A 23422-nucleotide genomic window follows, 5' to 3' on the forward strand; every position below is an offset into this window, starting at 1 on the left:
TAACGTGGCTGGTGCTGTGAGGGTACTTGTTTTGGTATACACGTACTGCCTCTGATTCCCTGTACACACCCACCATCTGGCCTTGTTCCCGACATGTATGCTGAACCATTCTGCTCCATACAGTACGCTGCCTCGCGTGACTCAGCGATACAGTTAGCCGTACCGTAGGTGCAACCACAACGGAGAGGTATCTGTTGAGAGGCCAACCTTGTTGTGCTGGTACTGCGAACGGCTGAAAGCAAGGGGAAACTACAGCCGTAATTTTTCCCGAGGGCATGCAGCTTTACTGTAAGGTTAAATGATGATGGCGTCCTCTTGGGTAAAATATTCCGGAGATAAAATAGTCCCCCATTCCGATCTCCGGGCGCGGACTACTCAGGAGGACGTCGTTATCAGGAGAAAGAAAACTAGCGTTCTGCGGAGCGGGCTGTGGAATGTCAGATCCCTTAGTCGGACAGGTAGGTTAGAAAATTTAAAAAGGGAAATGGATAGGTTAAAGTTAGATATAGTGGGAATTAGCGGAGTTCGGTGGCAGGAGGAGCAAGACTTTTGGTCAGGTGAATACAGGGTTATAAATACAAAATCAAATAGGGGTACTGCAGGAGTAGGTTTAATAATGAATTTAAAAAATGGAGTTCGGGTAAGCTACTACAAACAACATAGTGAACGTATTATTGTGGCCAAGATAGACACGAATCCCATGCCTACGACTGTAGTACAAGTTTATATGACAGCAAGCTCTGCAGATGATGAGGAAATTGAAGAAATGTATGATGAGATAAAAGAAATTATTCAGATAGTGAAGGGAGACGAAAATTTAATAGGCATTGGTGACTGGAATTCGAGAGTAGGAAAAGGGAGAGAAGGAAACATAGTACGTGAATATGGATTGGGGGTAAGAAATGAAAGAGGAAGCCGCCTGGTAGAATTTTACACAGAGCATAACTTAATCATAGCTAATACTTGGTTCATGAAGCATAAAAGAATGTTGTATACATGGAAGAAGCCTGGAGATACTGACGGGTTTCAGATAGATTCTGTAATGGTAAGACAGAGATTTAGGAACCAGGTTTTAAATTCTAAAACATTTCCATTGGCAGATGTGACCACAATCTATTGTTTATGGACTGTAGATGAAAACTGAATAAACTGCAAAAAGGTGGGAATTTAAGAAGATGGGACCTGGATAAACTGACTAAACGAGAGGTTGTACAGAGCTTCAGGGAGAGCATAAGGGAACAATTGACAAGAATGGGGGAAAGAAATACAGTAGAAGAAGAATGAGTAGCTTTGAGGGATGAAGTAGTGAAGGCAGCAGAGGATCAAGTAGGTAAAAAGACGAGGGCTAGTAGAAATCCTTGGGTGACAGAAGAAATATTGAATTTAATTCATGAAAGGAGAAAATATAAAAATGCAGTAAATGAAGCAGGCAAAAAGGAATACAAACGCCTCAAAAATGAGATCGAGAGGAAGTGCAAAATGGCTAAGCAGGGATGGCTAGAGGGCAAATTTAAGGATGTAATCTCACTAGGGGTAAGATAGATACTGCCTACAGGGAAATTAAATAGACATTTGGAGAAAAAAGGGAACCACTTGCATGAATATCAAGAGCTCAGATGGAAACCCAGTTCTAAGCAAAGAAGGGAAAGCAGAAAGGTGGAAGGAGTATATAGAGGGTCTATACAAGGGCGATGTACTTGAGGGAAATATTATGGAAATGGAAGAGGATATAGGTGAAGATGAAATTGGAGATATGATACTGCTTGAAGAGTTTGAGAGCACTGAAAGACCTAGGTCGAAACAAGGCCCCGGGAGTAGACAACATTCCAGTAGAACTACTGACAGCCAGTCCTGACAAAACTCTACCATCTGGTGAGCAAGATGTATGAGACAGGCTAAATACCCTCATACTTCAAGAAGAATATAATAATTCCAATCCCAAAGAAAGCAGGTGTTGACAGATGTGAAAATTACCGAACTATCAGTTTAATAAGTCACGGCTGCAAAATACTAATGCGAATTCTTTCCAGACGAATGGAAAAACTGGTAGAAGCCGACCTCGGGGAAGATCAGTTTGGATTCCGTAGAAATATGGGAACATGTGAGGCAATACTGACCCTACGACTTGTCTTAGAAGCTAGATTAAGAAAAGGCAAACCTACGTTCTAGCATTTGTAGACTTAGAGAAAGCTTTTGACTACGTTGACTGGAATACTCTCTTTCAAATTCTGAAGGTGGCAAGGGTAAAATACAGGGAGCGAAAGGCTATTCACAATTTGTACAGAAACCAGATGGCAGTTATAATAGTCGAGGGACAAAATGGTTCAAATGGTTCTGAGCACTATGGGACTCAACTGCTGAGGTCATTAGTCCCCTAGAACTTAGAACCAGTTAAACCTAACTGACCTAAGGACATCACACACATCCATGCCCGAGGCAGGATTCGAACCTGCGACCGTAGCGGTCTCGCGGTTCCAGACTGCAGCGCCAGAACCGCGCGGCCACTTCGGCCGGCCAGTCGAGGGACATGAAAGGGAAGTAGTGGTTGGGAAGGGAGTGAGACAGGATTGTAGCCTCTCCCCGATGTTATTCAATCTGTATATTGAGCAAGCGGTAAAGGAAACAAAAGAAAAATTCGGAGAAGGTATTAAAATCCATGGAGAAGAAATAAAAACGTTGAGGTCCACCGATGACATTGCAATTCTGTCAGAGGCAGCAAAGGACTTGGAAGAGCAGTTGAACGGAATGGACAGATTCTTGAAAGGAGAATATAAGATGAACATCAACAAAAGCAAAACGAGGATAATGGAATGTAGTCGAATTCAGTCGGGTGATGCTGAGGGAATTAGATTATGAAATGAGACACTTAAAGTAGTAAAGGAGTTTTGCTATTTGGTGAGCAAAATAACTGATGATGCTCGAAGTAGAGAGGATATAAAATGTAGACTGGCAATGGCAAGGAAAGCGTTTCTGAAGAAGAGAAATTTGTTAACATCGAGTATAGATTTAAGTGTGAGGAAGTCGTTTATAAAAGTATTTGTATGGAGTGTAACCATGTATGAAAGTGAAACATGGACGATAAATAGTTTAGACAAGAAGAGAATAAAAGCTATCGAAATGTGGTGCTACAGAAGAATGCTGAAGATTAGATGGGTAGATCATATAACTAATGATGAAGTATTGAACAGAATTGGGGAGAAGAGGAGTTTGTGGCACAACTTGACAAGAAGAAGGGATCGGTTGGTAGGACATGTTCTGAGGCATCAATGGATCACCAATTTAGTATTTGAGGGCAGCGTGGAGGGAAAATATCATAGAGAGAGACAAAGAGATGAATACACTAAGCAGATTCAGAAGGATATAGGCTGCAGTACGTAATGGGAGATGAAGAAGCTTGCACAGGATAGAGTAGGATGGAGAGCTGCATCGAACCAGTCTCAGGACTGAAGACCACAACAACAACAACAGTACGCTGCGTGAATCACACAGACTACTACACTCAAGGAACAAACAGTACGTGGTCAGAGGAACTGTCTTCTGTTAGCGCCATCTACGTTGGCTACGATAATTTCCGGACACATGTTTAAAAGACCTTTTCCATCTCCAGACAGTTTGTCGGTTTTATAAATGTTCACTCTGCATAATAAATGCTAGTGTGGTTCACCCATGAATGCTTTCGTAACTCACCATCCCCGCAGCCCCATTGGTGTTGTAAAATGTTCAGTACCAGAAGATTCGGCCGGCCGGAGTGGCCGAGCGGTTCTAGCCGCTACAGTCTGGAACCGCGCGACTGCTACGGTCGCAGGTTCGAGTCCTGCCTCGGGCGTGGATGTGTGTGATGTCCTCAGGTTAGTTAGGTTTAAGTAGTTCTAAGTTCTGGGGGACTGATGACCACAGCCAGTTAAGTCCCATAGTGCTCAGAGCCATTTGAACCATTTTGAACCAGAAGATTCGAGAATTCTATAGATTGTTCCCGAATATTCTAGAATTTTCCAGAATATTCGAGATAGTTCTAGAACGCACATGAAATATATTCACAATTATAAATATGGATAACCATCAGCTGTAGTGTGGAATGCCGACAGTGAAAATTTTTGCCGGACCGACACTCGAATCCGGGCTTCCCGCTTAGCGCAGCGGTTACCACACCATAAGGGTATCCGAGCACGACTCACGCCAGACCCAAACCTTCATATGTCGGCAACTATTTGTCTACAACATGCATGCGTACATCCATTATGTATATTCCCGTACAGGTGAGATACATCAGTTGAAAGTCTCTTGCCCGGTGTCGGCGGATGTATATGATATTATAGTGAATGTGTTATTCCGAATTACGATGCAATGTTTCATTGGACATCATGCATGCATGCATGACGACGACATATGGAAGTTTGGGTCTGACCGTGAGAGGTGCTCGGGTAGCCTAATGGTAAGGTGACCGCTCACGACATGTGGGAATTCCAGGTTCGTGTCACGTGTCGGTCACGAATTTTCACTGTCGTCTTTCCGTTATAGAGCTGACGGTTGTCCATATACGCAACGGCTGTACTCGCCGCAGTGCCTGTTCCTTTGGATATTCATGTATGTCCAAAGGAACATTGCATCGTAATTCGAGTAACATAGGCACAGCAATATCATATTTATCCGACAACACCGGGCAAGCAACTTCCAACAAAAATGTCTCGTCTGCATGGGAATATGCGTAATGGATGTACGAGTACAGGTTGTAGACAAATGGTTGACGACATATAAAGTTTGGGTCGGACCGTGAGTCGTGCTCAGACAGCCTAATGGTAGCCGGCACGGTAGCTCAGCGTGTTCGGTCAGACGGCTGCGTGCTCTCTGTAATAAAAAACATGAGTCAAAGAATCAACGATCAACTTGAACGGATGTCTTAAAAAAAAAAAAGGTAGGCGACCGCTCGCGGTACGTGGGAAATCCGGGTTTGAATCCCGGTCCGGCAAAAATTTTCATTGTCGTCATTCCATTTTATGGACATGCGTGCACGTCCAAAGGAGCATTGCATCACAATTCGGAATAACAAAGGCACTGCTGTATCGTTTTCTGGAATGTTGTAGACTTTTAAGAATGTTCTCGAATGTTCCATTGTCTTCTTGTGGTAGGGATATTAACGGCGCGGCGCATGCGTCACTATACATAACGAAGAAGAACGGATCAAGTAAAAGTGCAATCAATAGAAAGTAAAATAAATTTAACTGAAACTTCATTATGTGGAATTTTAGTATGTTTAACAGTTAACAAGACACTGTATCGGAAAAGAAAAGGAGGTCTTTCCAGGGATGAATTGAAAAGAAGAAAACACAAATAACAGCAAAGTAACGAAACACATGAGGAAAAGAACCACGTTTAGAGAACAAATAAAACTAAAGCGAAGCAAATCTTTTTCTGTTAGTTTTCACATATTATGACCGGATACTGGGGGAAAACGCAGTGGGATTTATAGACTGAAATAATCAGAAAGTTAATTTTCACCCATGGTCGTATTTCATTTACGTGTAGCACATCACGGAGGTGTCTCACCAAATTTGCTTTGAGGTAGTGTCCGCCTAACGTTCCAGATAAACCGCTATTTTGTTTTATCTGTATGAGTCATAATATCTTCAGATTAAGATCCAGTTTCGTCATATAACCCATTATCAAATCGTCATAATTTGCAGACGAAAAAAGGTAATAATGGCTCAACAGAAACGATACAGTCATTTAGTCGTTAACACAAATGTTGTATATCCTGGAATATTTTCAAATGTTTCGTCGAACTCCAACGGATCGACATTGTCACGAGTTTCTTTATTCAGTGGACGTACAAATGGTTCAAATAGCGCTAAGCGCTATGGGACTTAACATCTGAGGTTATCAGTCCTCTAGGACTTAGAACTACTTAAACCTAACTCACCTAAGGACGCACACACATCCATGCCCGAGGCAGGATTTGAACCTGTGACTATAGCATCCTCGTGGTTCCATACTGAAGCACCTAGAATCGCTCGGTCACAGAGGCCGGCAGTGGACGTACAAACAGTTGGCCATGGTACATCTAACTTTTTGTCCTTAGAGTGTGCCACCTCCTGTTTCTTTGATATCATTTTAAACTCGCAAAAAAACAGGGGCCATATTGTAATGTGTAACTAAGTGTTAACTTCTTAATTGAAACTGTACCAGTATCTCTGTGTTGTGGCTGAATCAATTTCAATTTAATGATTGTACCAACGATCGTTGGTGTTACTTCCAAACTGTCAAATCATGTGCTAAAAAAAGAACCGGAGAAGCGCGAGTAGGATTCCAGCTGTTCTTCTTTTTCTTCGCGTTGTTCTTTCCCGTCTTCTTGTTCTTCCGAAAAACAGATCGCCCAGGCCAGCAGTTTTTTCGTTTTGACACAGTTCGGCATCCATTCAGAAAAACTGTGAGACATAAGATGGAAGTGTTCGTGGTTTCTTTACTCAGTATTCTTTTTACACTGAAGCGCCAAAGAAACTGGTATAGGCATGCGTAATCAAATACAGATATTTGTAAACAAGCAGAACACTGCGTTGCGGTAGGCAACGCCAACATAAGACAAAAAGTGTCTGACGCAGTTGTTATATCGGTTACCGCTGCTACAATGGCAGCTTATCAAGATTTAAGTGAGTTTGAATGTGGTGTTATAGTCGGCACAGGAGCGATGGGGCACAGCATCTCCGAGGTAGCGATGATATAGGGATTTTCCTGTACGATCATTTCATGAGTGTACCGTGAATATCAGGAATGCGCTAAAACACCAAATTTCAGACATCGCTGCGGCCGAAATAGATCCTGCAAGAATGAGAGCAACGACGACTGAGGAGAATCGTTCAAATCGACAGGAGTGTAGCCCTTCCACAAATAGCTGCAGATTTCAATGATGGGCCATCAACAAGTGTCAGCGTGTACCCTTGATGACTGCACGACACAAAGCTTTACGCCTCGCCTGTGCCCATAAACACCGATATTGGACTGCTGAAGACTGGTACATGTTGCCTAATCGGACGAGGCTCGTTTCAAATTGTATCAAAGGGATGGATGTGTAAGGATATGACGACAACCTCATGAATCCATGGACTCTGCATGTCTGGAGGGGACTGTTCAAGCTGGTGGACGCTCTGTAATTGTGTGGGGTGTGTGCAGTAGAGCGATATGGGACCCCTGATAGGTCTAGATACGGCTCTGACAGGTGACACGTACGTAAACATCCTGTCTGATTACCTGCATCCATTCATGTCCATTGTGCATTCCGACGAACTTGAGCAATTCCAGCAAGACAATGCGACACCCCACACGTTCATAATTGCCACAGAGTGGCTCCAGAAACACTCTTCTGAGTTTAAACACCTCTGCTGGCTACCAAACTTCCCAGACATGAACATTATTGAACATATTTGGGATGCCTCGTGATATGATGTTCAGAAGAGATCACCGACCCCTCGAACCCTTAGGGATTTATGGATAGCCCTGCAGGATTTATGTTTTAAATTCCCTCCAGCACTGCTTCAGACATTAGTCGAGTCCATGCCACGTCGTATGGCGGCGCTTCTGCGTGCTCGCGGGGGGCCTACACGATATTAGCAGGTGTACCAGTTTCTTTGGCTCTTCAATGTAGTGTATGATTTGGCTGTTCACGAGGGCATTTAATTTCAGTTTAACAGTCTCGGTCTGAATTAGTCTCCAAGTATGTTATTTTGTAAACTCATATTCAGCATCGTTCATATGTATTCTGCCATGAATGTAATCCATTTGTGTGACACCATTATTTTGATACTCTACAAACAAAAATAACTGAAGGCAGTGAGACTTGAGGGCGTATATTTTTTAGCCACGTACCTTTAACATTTTTGTATCGTTGCGAGACCCTCAGAATTATAATTTTTTTTACATTAAATGACGAAGTTCATAGTATTAATTATGGAAGCTAATATAAAGTTAGTGGGACTTTTACCCACTTTTGTTTGTGTTTTCTTCGTATTTCCATTGTAAACCCAATAAAATGGTGCAGCCTTGCTCTCCTCCAACCTGTGAATCGTATTACCCAGCCAGTTACGGTCCTTTTGGCTTACAGCGCATAGCACAATAGGTACCTGCAGTACATTGCATTGCCCCATTAATACTTATTACTTTAATGTGTTGTAAATCCGTTGACGTGATACATCATATCTATGCTTTCTGTTTTATTTTGATTTCCTAATAATTATTAGCGAAGCAGATCAACAAGTGTAATAACCACATTGTAATGTAGACAAACTTTGTATGTAAATGACTTATCTGTAAGGATTTCGTATCCTGCCTAGTGATATTATCAACTGTCATCGATTTCTTTCACGTTTGCAGACACGCACATGGTCAACTGACTTAACCTCGAGTACAGTCATCGCCTCGGAATCGGAAGACTCCACATCAAGTGAGTTCAGCATGTCCAGTGAGTCTTCATCGACTGCCGACACCGAATATGAGAGCGACTCCACATCGGACACAGCGCCATCGCAAGCCCCTCTACATGCCTCGACGTCGCTACCACTAGAAAGCACCATGTCTACAGTCCCGAACACAATTGCGGTCTCCGACGGGTCCGAAACCAATGAGACGTCAATGCTTCCCACTGTCAAGACGACCACCGAGGTGCCTTCTCCGGCTTCCGCGGTCACCCACAATGAAGACGGGCTCAGCCACACCACAACGGCACCCACGCCACCAGTAAGTGGGCACCCACACACAGCTCCCAACAGAAGCTGCTATATCTGGCAGTGCGACGCCACCACGCCTCAGCCAAAAAACAGTGCCGGCTCGACAATTTGTTCTGGTGAGTAAGCAAATAATTCCCGACAACGTCATCTCAAGTCCTATTCAGTTTAGCAGCATATTTTTGTTTACTCAGGACACAGTGAGCAACGTACACCGATACCCAGGCCATTGTGACGACCTCCTTAAAAGTATGTGCCCACTTTTGAAGGGAAATACAGCAACAATTCTGCACCACATTACATCGACAAGGACTTGATGGGTATGTGGTACGAAATGTCGAAGCACAGGGCAGCGCAATCCCTGTATGTACATTGACATGATCATTCTGCAGCTCACAAGTAACTGCCTGGTAAAGAGTTCATCGAACCACGTTCAAGATACGAGGGTTGCCCAGAAAGTAACGTACTGAATTTTTTTCTTCAACAATTCTTCATTGAATATAAGGAGAATTACAGACACGAAAGAATTGTGTTTTATCTGGACACCCTATTTTTCCACTTAATCTCCAGTGCGCTCAATGGCCTTCCTCCATTGCGAAACAAGGACGTGTATGCGCTGTCGATACCATCCTTGTCCTGGTGGCGGAACCAGTGCTTCACTGTGTGAATCACCTCCTCATCGTCCTCAAAATGTGTTTCACGAATGGCATCCTGTAATGGCCCAAACATCAGGCGTTACAACATATCAGGTGTAGGAGCCGTGCATGGTCTCCCCGACGTCTGCAAATCGTGGAGCTCCGCCGAACCGCCTTCTGATGACCTCACCCTCCGTACCCAGCGACTAACTGTACTTCTGTCGACAGCAGATGCTCCATAGACTTTGCACAAGCGTATGTGAATATTACGCATAGTTTCTTTCTCTGAAGTGATAAGTTCAATGACGGCACGTTCTTTGCAACGTACATCACCTACAAACGCCATTTTGAAACTGTCCTGCAGCTATGCTATCTGTCGGAAGTGACAGAAACTTGGCGTGCTCACTCAGGAGACTTCGATTAATACAAACTTAACGTTTCGCACTTGTTTTCAAAAATGGTTCAAATGGCTCTGAGCAGTATGGGACTTAACTTCTGAGGTCATCAGTCCCCCAGAACTTAGAACTACTTAAGCCTAACTAACCTAAGGACATCACACACATCCATGTCCGAGGCAGGATTCGAACCTGCGACCGTAGCGGTCACGCGGGTCCAAACTATAGCGCCTAGAACCGCTCGGCCATCCCGGCCGGCTCGCAATTGTTTTCGGCTGAGAAAAAAATACGGTGCATTACTTACTGAGCAACCTTCGTACTTCTCTGTCGCGCTCTTCTTGAACAGCCCAGGGGGAAAAATGAACACTTCCCGTGTGCCCTCTCATTTCTCTTAATTTATGATGATTATTTCTCCCTACGCAAACAGGCACCAACAAAATATTTTCACACTCAGAGGAGAGAGTTTGTGATTGAAATTTAATTAGAAAAACGGCTTTGTTTTACTAATGTCCACCCTAAATCCTGTGTCATATTAGTCGCACTCTCCCCCCCCCCTCCCCCATCCGGTTCCGGAATTATAGAAAACGAGCCCCCCTTGTTTGAGCTTTCTCGATATCCTATCTGATGTGGACCCCACACTGCGCAGCAGTACACCAGTATAGGACGGACGAGCTTGGTGTCTCTTGAGTAGACCTGTTGCATTTTTTAAGTGTTCTGCCAAAACATCGCAGTCTTTGGGTTGCTTTTACAGCCCCTAGTTTTGTGTGATTTATCGTGTAACCGAAATTTAGCGGATTCCTTCTACTACTCATGTGGATCACTTCAGACTTTTCGTTATTTAGAGTCAGTTACCACTTATCGTGCCATGCAGGTATTTGTCTAAATCATTCTGCAGTGGTTTTGATCATCTGATGACCTTACTCCCGGTAAACGGCAGCATCATCTGTAAACAATCTAAGAGGCCTGTTCAGATTGTGTCTTATATCATTTATATTGATCAGGAACGGCAGAGGGCCCTTAACACTTCCGTGGGGATCGCCGGATATTATATCTTTTCTGCACGATGGCTTTCCATCAATTATTACTAACTCTGACATTTCTGACGGGAAATCATGAATACAATAGCATTTCAGACGATGTTTTATGCCTACCACCGACTTTAAAACGTTTTCTCCAATATATCGAGGGTAGGTTGAAGTCACCACCAACTATAATTGTATGAGTGGGGTAAACTACGGACCCGTGGTTTGCAGCTACAAATTAGGCGAATTTGGTCGCAAAGACATCAACGTGCGTACACTATCATGCCCTTCAGACTACTGTAACACGAGTCTCGCCTAGTGGCGTGGATGGTAACCTTGCTGGAAGGTGCTATCGCCATCGGGGAAGACATCAAGGAGCGCGAGTCCGCAGTAATGTTGATGTAGTCCACAGATGTTATAGCGCCTTCAATTACTACTACAGGCCCCACGAGCGCCCAGGTGAATTTCCCCCTAATACAATGGTTCACTCACCAGCCCGCATATGTGGGGCGATGCAAATTTCGAATAGCCGTTCGCCTGTATTATGATGCATTCAAACACTATCATCGACTGGGTACAACAAGAAACGTACTTCTTCCGGCAAGGGGACTCGTTTCCATTGATGCACGGTACAATTTACTTGATGCGATGCCCACTCCAATCGCAAACGCGATATCAAAAAATGGTTCAAATGGCTCTGAGCACTATGGGACTAAACATCTGAGGTCATCAGTCCCCTAGAACTTAGAACAACTTAAACCTAACTAACCTAAGGACATCACACACATCCATGCCCGAGGCAGGATTCGAACCTGCGACCGTTGCGGTTGCGCGGTGCCAGGCTGAAGCGCCTAGAACCGCTCGGCCACCCTGGAAAGACGTAAAGTTCGTCTGCCGCGGTGGGGTAGGAAGCCTAGAAAATTTGAAAAGGGAAATACAGAGACTTGCTGTAGATAGAGAGGGAGTCAGTGAGGTGAAATGGCAAGAAGATAAGGATTTCAGATAAGCAGCAGAAAACGGTGTAACGGGAGTAGGATTCGTTATGAATAAGAAGGTAGGGCAGAGAGTATGTTACTGTGAACAGTTCAGTTATTTTCTCTCATCAGAATCGGCAGCAAAGCAACACCAACAACAGCAGTTCAGATATATACGGCGACGTCACAATCATAACATGAAGAAAGAGAGAAAATATAAGAGGATGTTGACTGCATAATTCAGTATGTAATGGTGGATGATAATCTAATAATCATTGGGAATTGGAATGCTGTAGTTGGGTAAGGAACAGTAGTCAGAATTGTGGGTAACATGGGACTAGTAACAGGAATGAGAGAGGAGAAAGGCTAACTGATGTCTACAATAAATTTCAGTGAATAATAGCGAATACAATGATCAGTAATCACAAGAGGAGGAGGCACACCAGGGAAAGGCTAGAGGAAGTGGGAAGATTCCTACGAATACATCATGTTCAGAGATCCAGAAATATAGCGTTCTCGCTTCCCACGCCCGGGTTCCCGGGTTCGATTCCCGGCGGGGTCAGGGATTTTCTCTGCCTCGTGATGGCTGGGTGTTGTGTGATGTCCTTAGGTTAGTTAGGTTTAAGTAGTTTTAAGTTCTAGGGGACTGATGACCATAGATGTTAAGTCCCATAGTGCTCAGAGCCATTTTTTGATCCAGAAATAAGTTATTAGATTGTAAGACGTACCCAGGAGTAGATAGCGAAGAGCGTTGTTGCTTGAAATACTGGTCAGACTTCATCCTCTAGCCACCCCTGTAATAGAAGCTTAATATATTTCCTTATTCCATTATGAAATGTAAGCATTCACTTTATGTGTGCTGCACTCCTTTTCTAAAATTGGATACGAGGGCGCGCTGCAAAGTAATTCTTCCAACATTTTTATGTGAAAAGTCTTGCAGCTTGTTAAATGAAGCAAACGTATTAACATTCTACATTTTTATTCCTCATATCTACATACAAGCAGTCCTCTGCGGCTAGAGGATTTCGAATTGTAGCATGTAACGTATCGCTGTGTAACATAACTATACTGGTGTGTGAGAAACAGTTTGCTGCAATCAAGATTCTATTCGAAGAGTTCGTCCACACACGGAGTACCCTTTGCTTCAGCATGATAATGCCAGAGCATTCACGAGCACTGCGACATCTGGAGTACGACACCTTACGTTCATTCTTATCAATCATCCTCAGTACAAATCCGACTTGGTCCCATCCGATATTTATCTCTTTCCAAAACTTAAAAAAAGAATACTCCTTCGAGGACTTCACTTGGATAGCGATGAAGCGTTGCAAGCAGAGATGAGGTTGGGGAATCCGTCAATTGTCAAACATTCCACGGTGACGGTATCAACAAACTGATGTCTCGTTGAAAGAAATTTATTCGAAATAAATATGTAGAAATGACGAATAAAGATCCAGGCTACTAATAACGTTTTTTTATTAATTTTAAAAACTTTGAGAGCTTTCACATAAATATGCGTAGACGTTACTTTTCAACACGCCCTTGTAAATTTCTCCGGAAAAGTAAGGATTTTCCAAACGTGAAAAGCTGTTTCAAGGTACAGCATTATTATGTACCTCGGAATAAATATTCTATTCAAATCTAAAAGTGTTGTAGTCGAGAAGATTTTTTTCAGTATATGCTTAATAGTCCATGTGTTACATTATTACTATAGTATACATGAACAATCAGTAAGCGAAAATAAATTGAGAAGAAGTGTTATCAAAAACCAGCTAACAGTTAAAAACGTTTTGAAATTGGAGCTATTCGTAACTAACAACAATTTCATCTTTCAAGACAAGGGACATTGTTAAGATGCTAAAGAAAGACAGTGAAGTTGCAAATATCGCGTGATAAAAGAACTCCTTCCATTTCAGATTACAAAATTGTGCACGACAGTCGAAGTAAACCTTAACCTTCGACACGTTATGTAACTAGTTTTAAATATATGTAGAATGTCCGTCACCATACAACTCTGTAATCGAAGAATTAACAGTATGCTGCAAATAGCTTTAACATATTACGCAGCACCATGTAGAACTCGTAATATTTACAAACGCTGCATAAAAAGCGAACTTCTGTCTCACAGCAACTAAAATCGCAAAAAATGTCGGGAATTGCATATGGCGGTGTCTAGAGGGCATTCCTTTAAGTGATTCTAAAATCAATTAATAGACTGACACTCCGACCGGGAAACACCACATGTTTCTAACTTCACTATCATCCAGGTGCAGCACTCTCCCTACAGACCCGAATCACAATTTACTTATGATGAAAATAACACGGAAATGTAGAAGAATCGTCCGGAATTATCATTATGGAAATAACAAGGAATGATAGACACGTTTCAAGTTATCCAAGGCTGTAGATATTGTCATGCTGACTACAACAGTAGCCAGTTCAATTGAAGAGGAACGGATGTCTCTAAAAACAGCACTCGTAGAAGATTTGAATAGAGACGTAGGTACAAGGACGGTAACTGCGATAAAACCTTGAGTAACTGAAGAAACATTTCAGTTGTTCAGGGAAAGACAGGAATACAGCAATGTATGTCACTCGTAGGAATGCAATAAATAGGAAGTGCACGGAAGCTAAGGCGAAATGCAAGAAAGTGTGAAGAAATCGAGCAAGAATTGGTCATCAGAAGGACTGATACAGGGTACAAAAAAGTCAAAACAATCTTCGGTGAAATTAGTAGACTGAAACCCTCTACGACGGGAAAGAGTGGTCTGACGACGTGATAGAAGAAGAATTGAGAGTGGGTATCGAAGACGTAGATGATCCTGTACTATAGTTTAACAAAACTTTGTAAGACTTACAATCAAATAAGACATAAATTATAAATAACAATCTTTTGGAATTATGAAAATCATTGGAGATGACAGGTATACCACCAGACTATCATAAAATATCGTTTACGCAATTCTGAAGATAATAAAGACACATATATGCTAGAACTATTGCACATTCAGTTTAACAACTCATGCTTTCAAGTTGCTGAAAAGAATAATATACAGATGAATGGGAAAGAAATCTGAGATCTGTTAGACGACGAGTACTATAGCCTTTGGAAAGGTAAAGGCATTAACAGGTAATTCTGTTATTACGACTGAGAATGGGAGCAAGACTTCAGAAGAATCAAGGAAGCTGTCGACCTAGAAAAAGAGTTCGACAAAGTAAAATGGTGCAAGACGTTCGTAAGTCTCAGAAAAGTAGGAGTAAACTAGAGAGAAACACGGGTAATACGCAAGAACAAAGAGGAAACAAAAGGAATAGAGGATAAATAAGGAGGTACTCAGATTATAAATGGTATAAAACAGTGATGCAGTCTTTCACCAATCGAAGAAGTGATGATAGAAGTAAAAAGAAAAAAAGGATTGTTCAAGAGTGAGACTGAAGTTCAAGGTGCAAAGATACCAGTGACAATATTCGCTGGGGACATTGCTATACTCACTTAAAGTGAAGAAGTCCAGAACATGATGAATGAAATAAGTTGTTTGATGAGTACACTCTCAAAACTGAGAGTAAACTGAAGAAAGGAGAAAGTACTAAGAAGTAGTAGAAATGAAATTAACAATAAACTTAAAATCAAACTTGGTAAACATGAATTAGAGTAAGTGTAGGAATTCTGATGCTTAGAAAGTAAAATAACACATGGCGAACGGAGCAAGGAGGACATAAAAAGCTGACTAGCTCAGGCAAAGAGAAAATTCTTCGCCAAAAGAAATGTTTTGGTATCAACCATCGACCTTAAGTTGAGGAAGACATTTCTGAAAATGTACGTTTGCAGCACGGCATTGAATGGTACTGAATCGCGGACCGTGCAAAAACCAGAAAAGAAGAGAATCGAAGCTTTTGAGGTGTGATCCTACAACAGGATGCTGAATATTAGTTGAACTGATGAGGAATGAAGAGGTTCTGCCCTTAATCGGTAAAGCAATGTAAGTATGGATATCACATACTAGAAGAAGGGACAGGATGATCCGTGCGTTAAGACATGAGAGAACAACTTCCTAGGTACTAGACGGAGTTGTAGAGGGTAAATTGCAAAGGAAGGCAGAGTCTGGAATACAGTCAACAAGTGACTGAGGATATAGAGTGCAAGAGCTACTCTGAGATAAAAAGGCTGGTATAAGTGAGGAAGTCGTGGAGGGCCACGTAAGTTATAAGACCGATATCTCGAAAAAAAATCTCTTTGTGTTTTACGGAGAGTACTTTGTCTATTGCTGTCAGTTGCCCTTTTTCTTTGTTCCAACTGAGAATGGTCCGCGGGAAGAACTGCTGTTGGCAAGCTTCTGTGTTAGCTCGAATTGCCTTCCTGGCATTTTCAAGATATACACAGAGGAGGTCGCAGTATACCCGTTTACTCTTCTAGGAATGTACGCTCTTGGAATTTTTACAGTAAACCCCACCATGATGCAGAACGTCTCTTGCAGCGTCTGCCGGCAGAATTGGCTAAGCTTCTGATGACGCTTTCGCGGTCACTAAATAAACCTGTAACGAAACACCTGCACTGCAGGCAACGCAGCGTCATCCTGGGCGCCGCTGTCTGTACTTCTATGGATCATCTGTACGTCAGGCAGCATCAGCCTGGGCGCCGGTATCTGCACTTCTATGAAGCGCATGGATGTCAGGCAACATAGCATCAACCTAGGCGCCAGTATCTAATTCATTCTGGTACTCAGTGTACCAAGGTTACTGTTACCCTGCTTGTGCCATTCGCTATTGATATGGAGGAAACATTTGCCGGTACGCCTCTGTATACCACTGAATATTTCTATTACGTCACTCGTGGTAATGAAAGAAAGAGCAGACAGAGGGTAATAGCACTTTTATATCCTCGCCAGAAGGCACTATATCGTACCAAAATGTTGTAAACTGGCGGAGTCTCACTGGCACATGCTAGCAAAATAAAATCTAGATAAATAACGGCAGAAAACTAACGTTATTGTGAATTATGGCTTTCACTAAACGTCACTAACAGAATCCTGACTTAACCCTTACAGATCAAATACAGTTCCATAATTCGTCCGTGGTAAAGTAGTAAGAGCCGTTTGCTGGTTATAAATTATGTAACTATTTACCATTCCCAACCTGAATTGTCTTCTTCCTCCTCTCTTTCCCGTTCCCTTCTCTCGCTCTCTTTCCCAGTGCATCACATTCACCAACCTCCGGATTGCTTCCATGCACCATAGTACTACTCTGTGAAAGTGCTCACCTGGTGTACTGTTTTGCCCTTTACATTCGTACAGTCTTTTGTGTATATTTCAATATCAGTTTGTATATAATCTAGAGATTTGAAGTAATATCTGTATAATCATCTTGGGGTTGAAGCTCTTTTTTCCGTGTTTCGTTTAACAATACGTATGTTTTTGGATAGGGTCCGCCTTTAGCAAAACACAATTTTGTTTCTTTTAACCAAAACATGTTTCACTGCAGTTTCAGCATCTTCAATAGGCTTTTATTTCTCATCTGTTAAAGAATATTCTTTACTGTTCATATAAATGTAACTATTAGTTTTTCAATCGTATTTACAGATATTTGAAAAAAAGACACATAAATTATGAATTCGTACCTTTTTATCACATGGTGTGGTTTTTCTGATGTGTTGTGTTTCTACAGTGACTATTTTCTTCCACAGTTTGTCATCTGCAACCACTTACACCTTAAAGTAGATAAATTGTTTAAGCCAAAGTTGCGATTTGAAATTGTTATTTCTGCGCCTGATATTAATTAATTCTGTGTGTGTGTGTGTGTGTGTGTGTGTGTGTGTGTGTGTGTGTGTGCATATCTATTTACATAATGTTTCACTTACGTTTCATTTTTCCTCATCTTCATCACTGTCAAACACTATATAATGAGTTGCACTTGTCACTGTTTCACTGCTTACCAGCTGTAGAAACAAACATAGAGGGCAGTGTAACAGTTGAAGATGTAAAAAAAAAAGATGGCTGCCAGTGGAACAATAGAAGGTGTTACTGGCGGTTGTTATGAATCTTTCAGAGGTGTGTGCGATTTTGTGTGTGTGTGTGTGTGTGTGTGTGTGTGTGTAAAGGGAGAAAAAGAGAGAGAGAGAGAGATTGTGACAGTAGGTTTTAGGGTTTTTTGTGCATGTGTGTGTGGGGGGGGGGGGGGGGGGAGGGGAGCTGGAGTGGTGGTGGGAGGTTGGTTCAAATGGCTCTGAGCACTATGGGACTCAACTGCTGAGGTCATTAGTCCCCTAGAACTTAGAACTAGTTAAACCTAACTAACCTAAGGACATCACAAACAGCCATGCCCGAGGCAGGATTCGAACCTGCGACCGTAGCGGTCTTGCGGTTCCAGACTGCAGCGCCTTTAACCGCACGGCTACTTCGGCCGGCGGTGGTGGGAGGGGGGGGGGGGTTGAGAGCTCTATAGGTTGGTCTTGTCTAATAATTCTTTGAGGGCAAAGTTCCATTGCAGAGAGCTGTGTATTCTTTATCACTTGTTTCCCTTCCACTATGTCTTTTTGTATCTGACAATTTTCTTCAGTTATTAGTTTTTGTGGGGAGCTGTTGCTGCATTTGAGAATTTTCAAATCAGTATTGATGTCTGTTTGGTTAAAGTTGTTGTCCATGAGGTGTTCAGAAAATGTGGAATGACAGCTTTTACTTTTTTATGCTCTTCTGTGTTCTGTATAATTGGTTTAATTCAATAAGCTTAAGTACGTCAAACAAAGGATTTACGGAGTTTATCCAAGGCATTCAATCCATCATTACATAGTTTTATTGTTTTGTACCCATGTCAGAACGAAGCATTCCAATTTTGTGTTTTTTGTGTAGATGCATAATCTTTAAATGTCACATAGCTATGGTCATGACCCTTTGTACAACTAGAAGCTCTCGTTGATGTTGTATGGACTGTCTGTTCAATCTTACGTCATCTGACGATGCCCTAGAAACCTGAGAACCGGTTAACAACAAAATATAATATAAATGTTAATGTGGAACATTAACAGTGTGAATTTCAGTTTTTAATAAGAGTTTTTTAGTTTTCCAGAAGAGTTTTCTGTTTCCAAAAAGTTGATTTTTAGTTTTGATGAACAGTATTTTTTGAGTTTCAAGAAGAGTTCTCATATGTAAATTCAGAAATGAAGAACCCTGGCCTATGTTTTCCCATGCGAAAAGTTATCTGAGTCTAGTTTGGCGGCTCAGGGAATCTGGTTCGAGGAAGAAGAAATTGGCAAAAAAAAGTATCTGATTGCCATGTGCAGGACTAGGATGTAATTGACGTACTGTCACAACTGGGTGGAGGACTGAAACAGGGAGCGCTCAGCTATTTGCAGCCAATTACGGAGCTACACGAATGAGAGGTGGCGGCTGGAAGATGTACAAAGCTGACGGCGGCTGCGGGAACGAAGTGCTGACACCACGTCCCATCGTACAGCAACAGGATGATGCCATCCGGCAGAGAACTACACGGCAGTGCTGTCGGTAACGCGGGTTCGTCTGGGCTTTATTCGAAGTGACTTCTCTTTACGTTATACAGGGTGTTACAAAAAGGTACGGCCAAACTATCAGGAAACATTCCTCACACACAAAGAAAGAAAATATGTTATGTGGACATGTGTCCGGAAACGCTTACTTTCCATGTTAGAGCTCATTTTATTACTTCTCTTCAAATCGCATTAATCATGGAATGGAAACACATAGCAACAGAACGTACCAGCGTGATTTCAAACACTTTGTTACAGGAAATGTTCAAAATGTCCTCCGTTAGCGAGGATACATGCATCCACCCTCCGTCGCATGGAATCCCTGATGCGCTGATGCAGCCCTGGAGAATGGCGTATTGTATCACAGCCGTCCACAATACGAGCACGAAGAGTCACTGCATTTGGTACCGGAGTTGCGTAGACAAGAGCTTTCAAATGCCCCCATAAATGAAAGTGAAGAGGGTTCTGGTCAGGAGAGCGTGGAGGCCATGGAATTGGTCCGCCTCTACCAATTCATCGGTCACCGACTCTGTTGTTGAGAAGCGTACGAACACTTCGACTGAAATGTGCAGGAGCTCCATCGTGCATGAACCACATGATGTGTCGTACTTGTAAAGGCACATGTTCTAGCAGCACAGGTAGAGTGTCCCGTATGAAATCATGATAACGTGCTCCGTTGAGCGTAGGTGGAAGAACATGGAAAATGAGCTCTAAGATGGAAATTAAGCGTTTCCGGACACATGTCCACATAACATCTTTTCTTTATTTGTGTGTGAGGAATGTTTCCTGAAAGTTTGGCCGTACCTTTTTGTAACACCCTGTATAACTACTGTAGTAGATACACCTGTCTAGGTCTGTGAAGTCCCACAACGTGACCAACCTCCCACGACTACACTACCATACTGCATGTGCGAATTGTTGAGTTTTTGGGTCGAATGGTTCGAATGGCTCTGAGCCCTATCGGACTTAACATCTGAGGTCATCAGTCCCCTATAACTTAGAACTACTTACACCTAACTAACCTAAGTACATCACACACATCCATGCCCGAGTCAAGATTCCAACCTGCGACCGTAGCAGCAGCGTGGTTCGTGACTGAAGCGCCTAGAACCGCTCGTTCACAGCGGCCGGCCTGAGTTTTTGGACTTGGAACAAAGTATGGTCGCTCTGAGGAGTTGTATTTATGCTTTAAAACTGTACAGTAGTGGAAACGAAAACAAAGATAAGTTCTGTATCTCCAGTGAAAGTCAGTGCTGTAAAATGTTATATTAGTGAAAAAATGGCTGGAACCAGAAAGGTGGATTGATTTGTTTTAGGTATGGTTTACTGTAGAGCACTTATTATTTTATTCATTTAATTTTGATTCTTTCAATCCTTTGCCAAACGAAGAGATTGACTGTCGTACAATTGTTGGGCCTTTCGAGGTAAATCTCAGGAAGCCGAGAGTGAGTCAATAGGCCGGCCGAAGTGGCCGTGCGGTTAAAGGCGCTGCAGTCTGGAACCGCAAGACCGCTACGGTCGCAGGTTCGAATCCTGCCTCGGGCATGGATGTTTGTGATGTCCTTAGGTTAGTTAGGTTTCACTAGTTCTAAGTTCTAGGGGACTAATGACCTCAGCAGTTAAGTCCCATAGTGCTCAGAGCCATTTGAACCAAGTGAGTCAATATCGTTCCTAACCGAGAATATCTCGGAGAGGGAATCCACTTGTTAATACACCGGTGTGCTAAAAATAAGGATAATGTGTCACTACCAAGTAACACAGCTCGATGAAACGTTGACCATACACAGAAAGAACTGCTACAGTACAGAAGGTAAATGAAAGAGATACCCAATGAGATGATCAGAAATTATGCTTTCATTCACACAACAATTACACTGAAGTCACCGCGATTTATAATGGTCCCCTGGACATTACACGGCGGGACGATTCTTACTAGGGTGTGTGATTACACCGGACGGCAACGTACGTTCTGTAACGTGATCCCATGCAGGGAGTTCCATGACTCCCCGCCGCAATTTAAAACTGCTGGATGCACGTGGACTGTTGCAATACCTCTGCGCAACACATTCCACTAAAGTTCCATTGAAGTCGGGTAACACAAACGGCAGTCAGTTTGCCGAATATCCTCTCTTTCCAAGAACTCCTTTACCTGCTCAGTTCGATGCGGTTGCGCATTGTCATCCACAATAATAAGTCAGGGTCCAGTGCACCACTGAAAAGACGGAAATGAGGAGGGAGTACAGCATCGGCCGGTGAGTGTATCGTGTTCCAAGACTTGGACTCCAGTCTTTTTTTCCTTTTTTGCGTCATCAATCTTGTGACTAGTCTGATGCGGCCCGCCACAAATTTCTCTCCTTTGCCAACCTCATCACCTCAGAGTAGCAGTTGTAACTTACGTCCTCCAGTAGTTGCTGGCTGTATTCCGATCTCTGTCTTCCTCTACAGTTTTCGCCCTCTACAGCCTCATCTAGTACCATGGATGTCATTCCCTGATGTCTTCTCTGATGTCTTAACTGTCCCTTCTCCTTCTCAGTGTTTTCCACATATTCCTTCCCTCTCCGATTCTGCGCAGAACTTCCTCATTCCTTACCTTACCCGACCACCTAATTTTCAGCATTCGTCTGTAGCACCACATCTCACTGGAGGCCAATACTCCCATGCAAAATGATGGCTTCCACACCATAACACCTGGACTACAAAACCGTCTTGTTCGACAACGCTATACCACCCTCATATGGCGAAAGGAGGGGACACGTAAGGCACCCACGATCGTTGTGGAGCATTCATCGTTTTGTTGGTCCAGTTGTTTTGGTGGGGAGAGGTGTATTGTTGTATGGACATACTGACTTCCAAACCGTGGAACATGGCACACCCACCAGTCAACTTGATTGTGACGCTTTATTCCTTCCCCATTATGCGACTTTTCAGCACTGCATTCGGGCCTCACTTCATTTTTATGGAGGACAATGCGCAACCGCATCATACTGCGTAGGTGGAGAATTCTTGGAACGCGAGGCTATTCGACGAATGAACTGGCCTGCCCATTCCCCCGATTTAAACTCCATCGGGCGTGCGTGCGATGCGCTAGGCAAAACTTCTGCAGCACATCCAGTAGTTGTCAACCGCACTGGTGAAGGAATGGAACGCTCTACCATAATAACATCTTACCAGCCTCGTGGCCAGGTTGGAAGGACGTTGCATAGCATGCATTGCTGTCCTTGGTGATCAGATTCTCCATTAAGAAGCGTGTTTTGAGTTTTGTAATGTCCAGGCGACCATAACAAATGGCGGTGACGTCAGTGTAATTTTTGTCTTTGGATAAAAGCATCTTTTCCGTTCGTCTCATTGGGTAGTTCTTTCAGTTACCTTCTGTAGTATACTCTACCAGTTCTGGCTATGTACGGTCGAAGTTTCATCGTGCGATCTTCCTTGGCAGTGGAACAACATGCGAAAGATACTTTTGTCGTTAAGTTTCGCACAACATTGTGGAAACATACCTCCTGAATACTTCAGTGGATGTGAACAGTATAATTGGAGCTCTTCTTAATTTATTTCTGGGACAATATTTTTCCAGATGACTAAACGAAGGCAGTGTGTGTGTTTCCTCTCATTTCATCACGGTAGTAGAATACTGCCAGTACTTTATAGCATTGTATAGTATGTATTATATGCTAACCGGGGGTCTAGAACCGACGGAGAGGCTCCGTCCCCGCCGCAGTGGTCCACAACCCCACGACGACTACCGCAGTCCACTTCACCCCTCCGCCGCCCCACATCGAACCACTCTTTCAGGATTATTGTGTGGTTCGGCCCCCAGTGGACCCCCCCCCCCCCCCCCAAGGAACGTCTCACGCCAGAAGAGTGTAACCCCTAAGTTTGCGTGGTAGAGTAATGGTGCTGTATGCGTACGTGGAGAACTTGTTTGCGCAGCAATCTCCGACATAGTGTAGCTGAGGTGGAATAAGGGGAACCAGCCCGCATTTACCGAGGCAGATGGAAAACTGCCTAAAAACCATCCACAGACTGGCCGGGAGGATTCGTTCCGGAGACCAGGCGCTCCTTCTCACTCCGGAAAGCCGTGCGTCATATCGCACGGCTAACCGGGCGGGCATGCTTTATAGTCTGTCGAATGAGCGATATTTTGACACTGTCGTAAGAGTGTCTGGTGTAGACCGAGAGCACTAGGATGT

General features: G+C 43.1%; 1 protein-coding gene across 1 annotated transcript in view; it reads left to right on the forward strand.

Annotated features, from left to right (window-relative positions):
- The window catches only part of LOC126260432 (transmembrane channel-like protein), a 303831-nt gene that overhangs the window by 238694 nt on the left and 41715 nt on the right, over positions 1–23422 (forward strand). The window contains exon 10 of the mRNA XM_049957760.1: positions 8362–8830. Within this exon, the coding sequence (XP_049813717.1) occupies positions 8362–8830 (469 nt within the window). The remainder of the gene's footprint in view (positions 1–8361; positions 8831–23422) is intronic.

The sequence above is a fragment of the Schistocerca nitens genome, chromosome 5, assembly GCF_023898315.1.
Source record: "Schistocerca nitens isolate TAMUIC-IGC-003100 chromosome 5, iqSchNite1.1, whole genome shotgun sequence".
In the NCBI taxonomy this organism is placed as follows: domain Eukaryota; kingdom Metazoa; phylum Arthropoda; class Insecta; order Orthoptera; family Acrididae; genus Schistocerca; species Schistocerca nitens.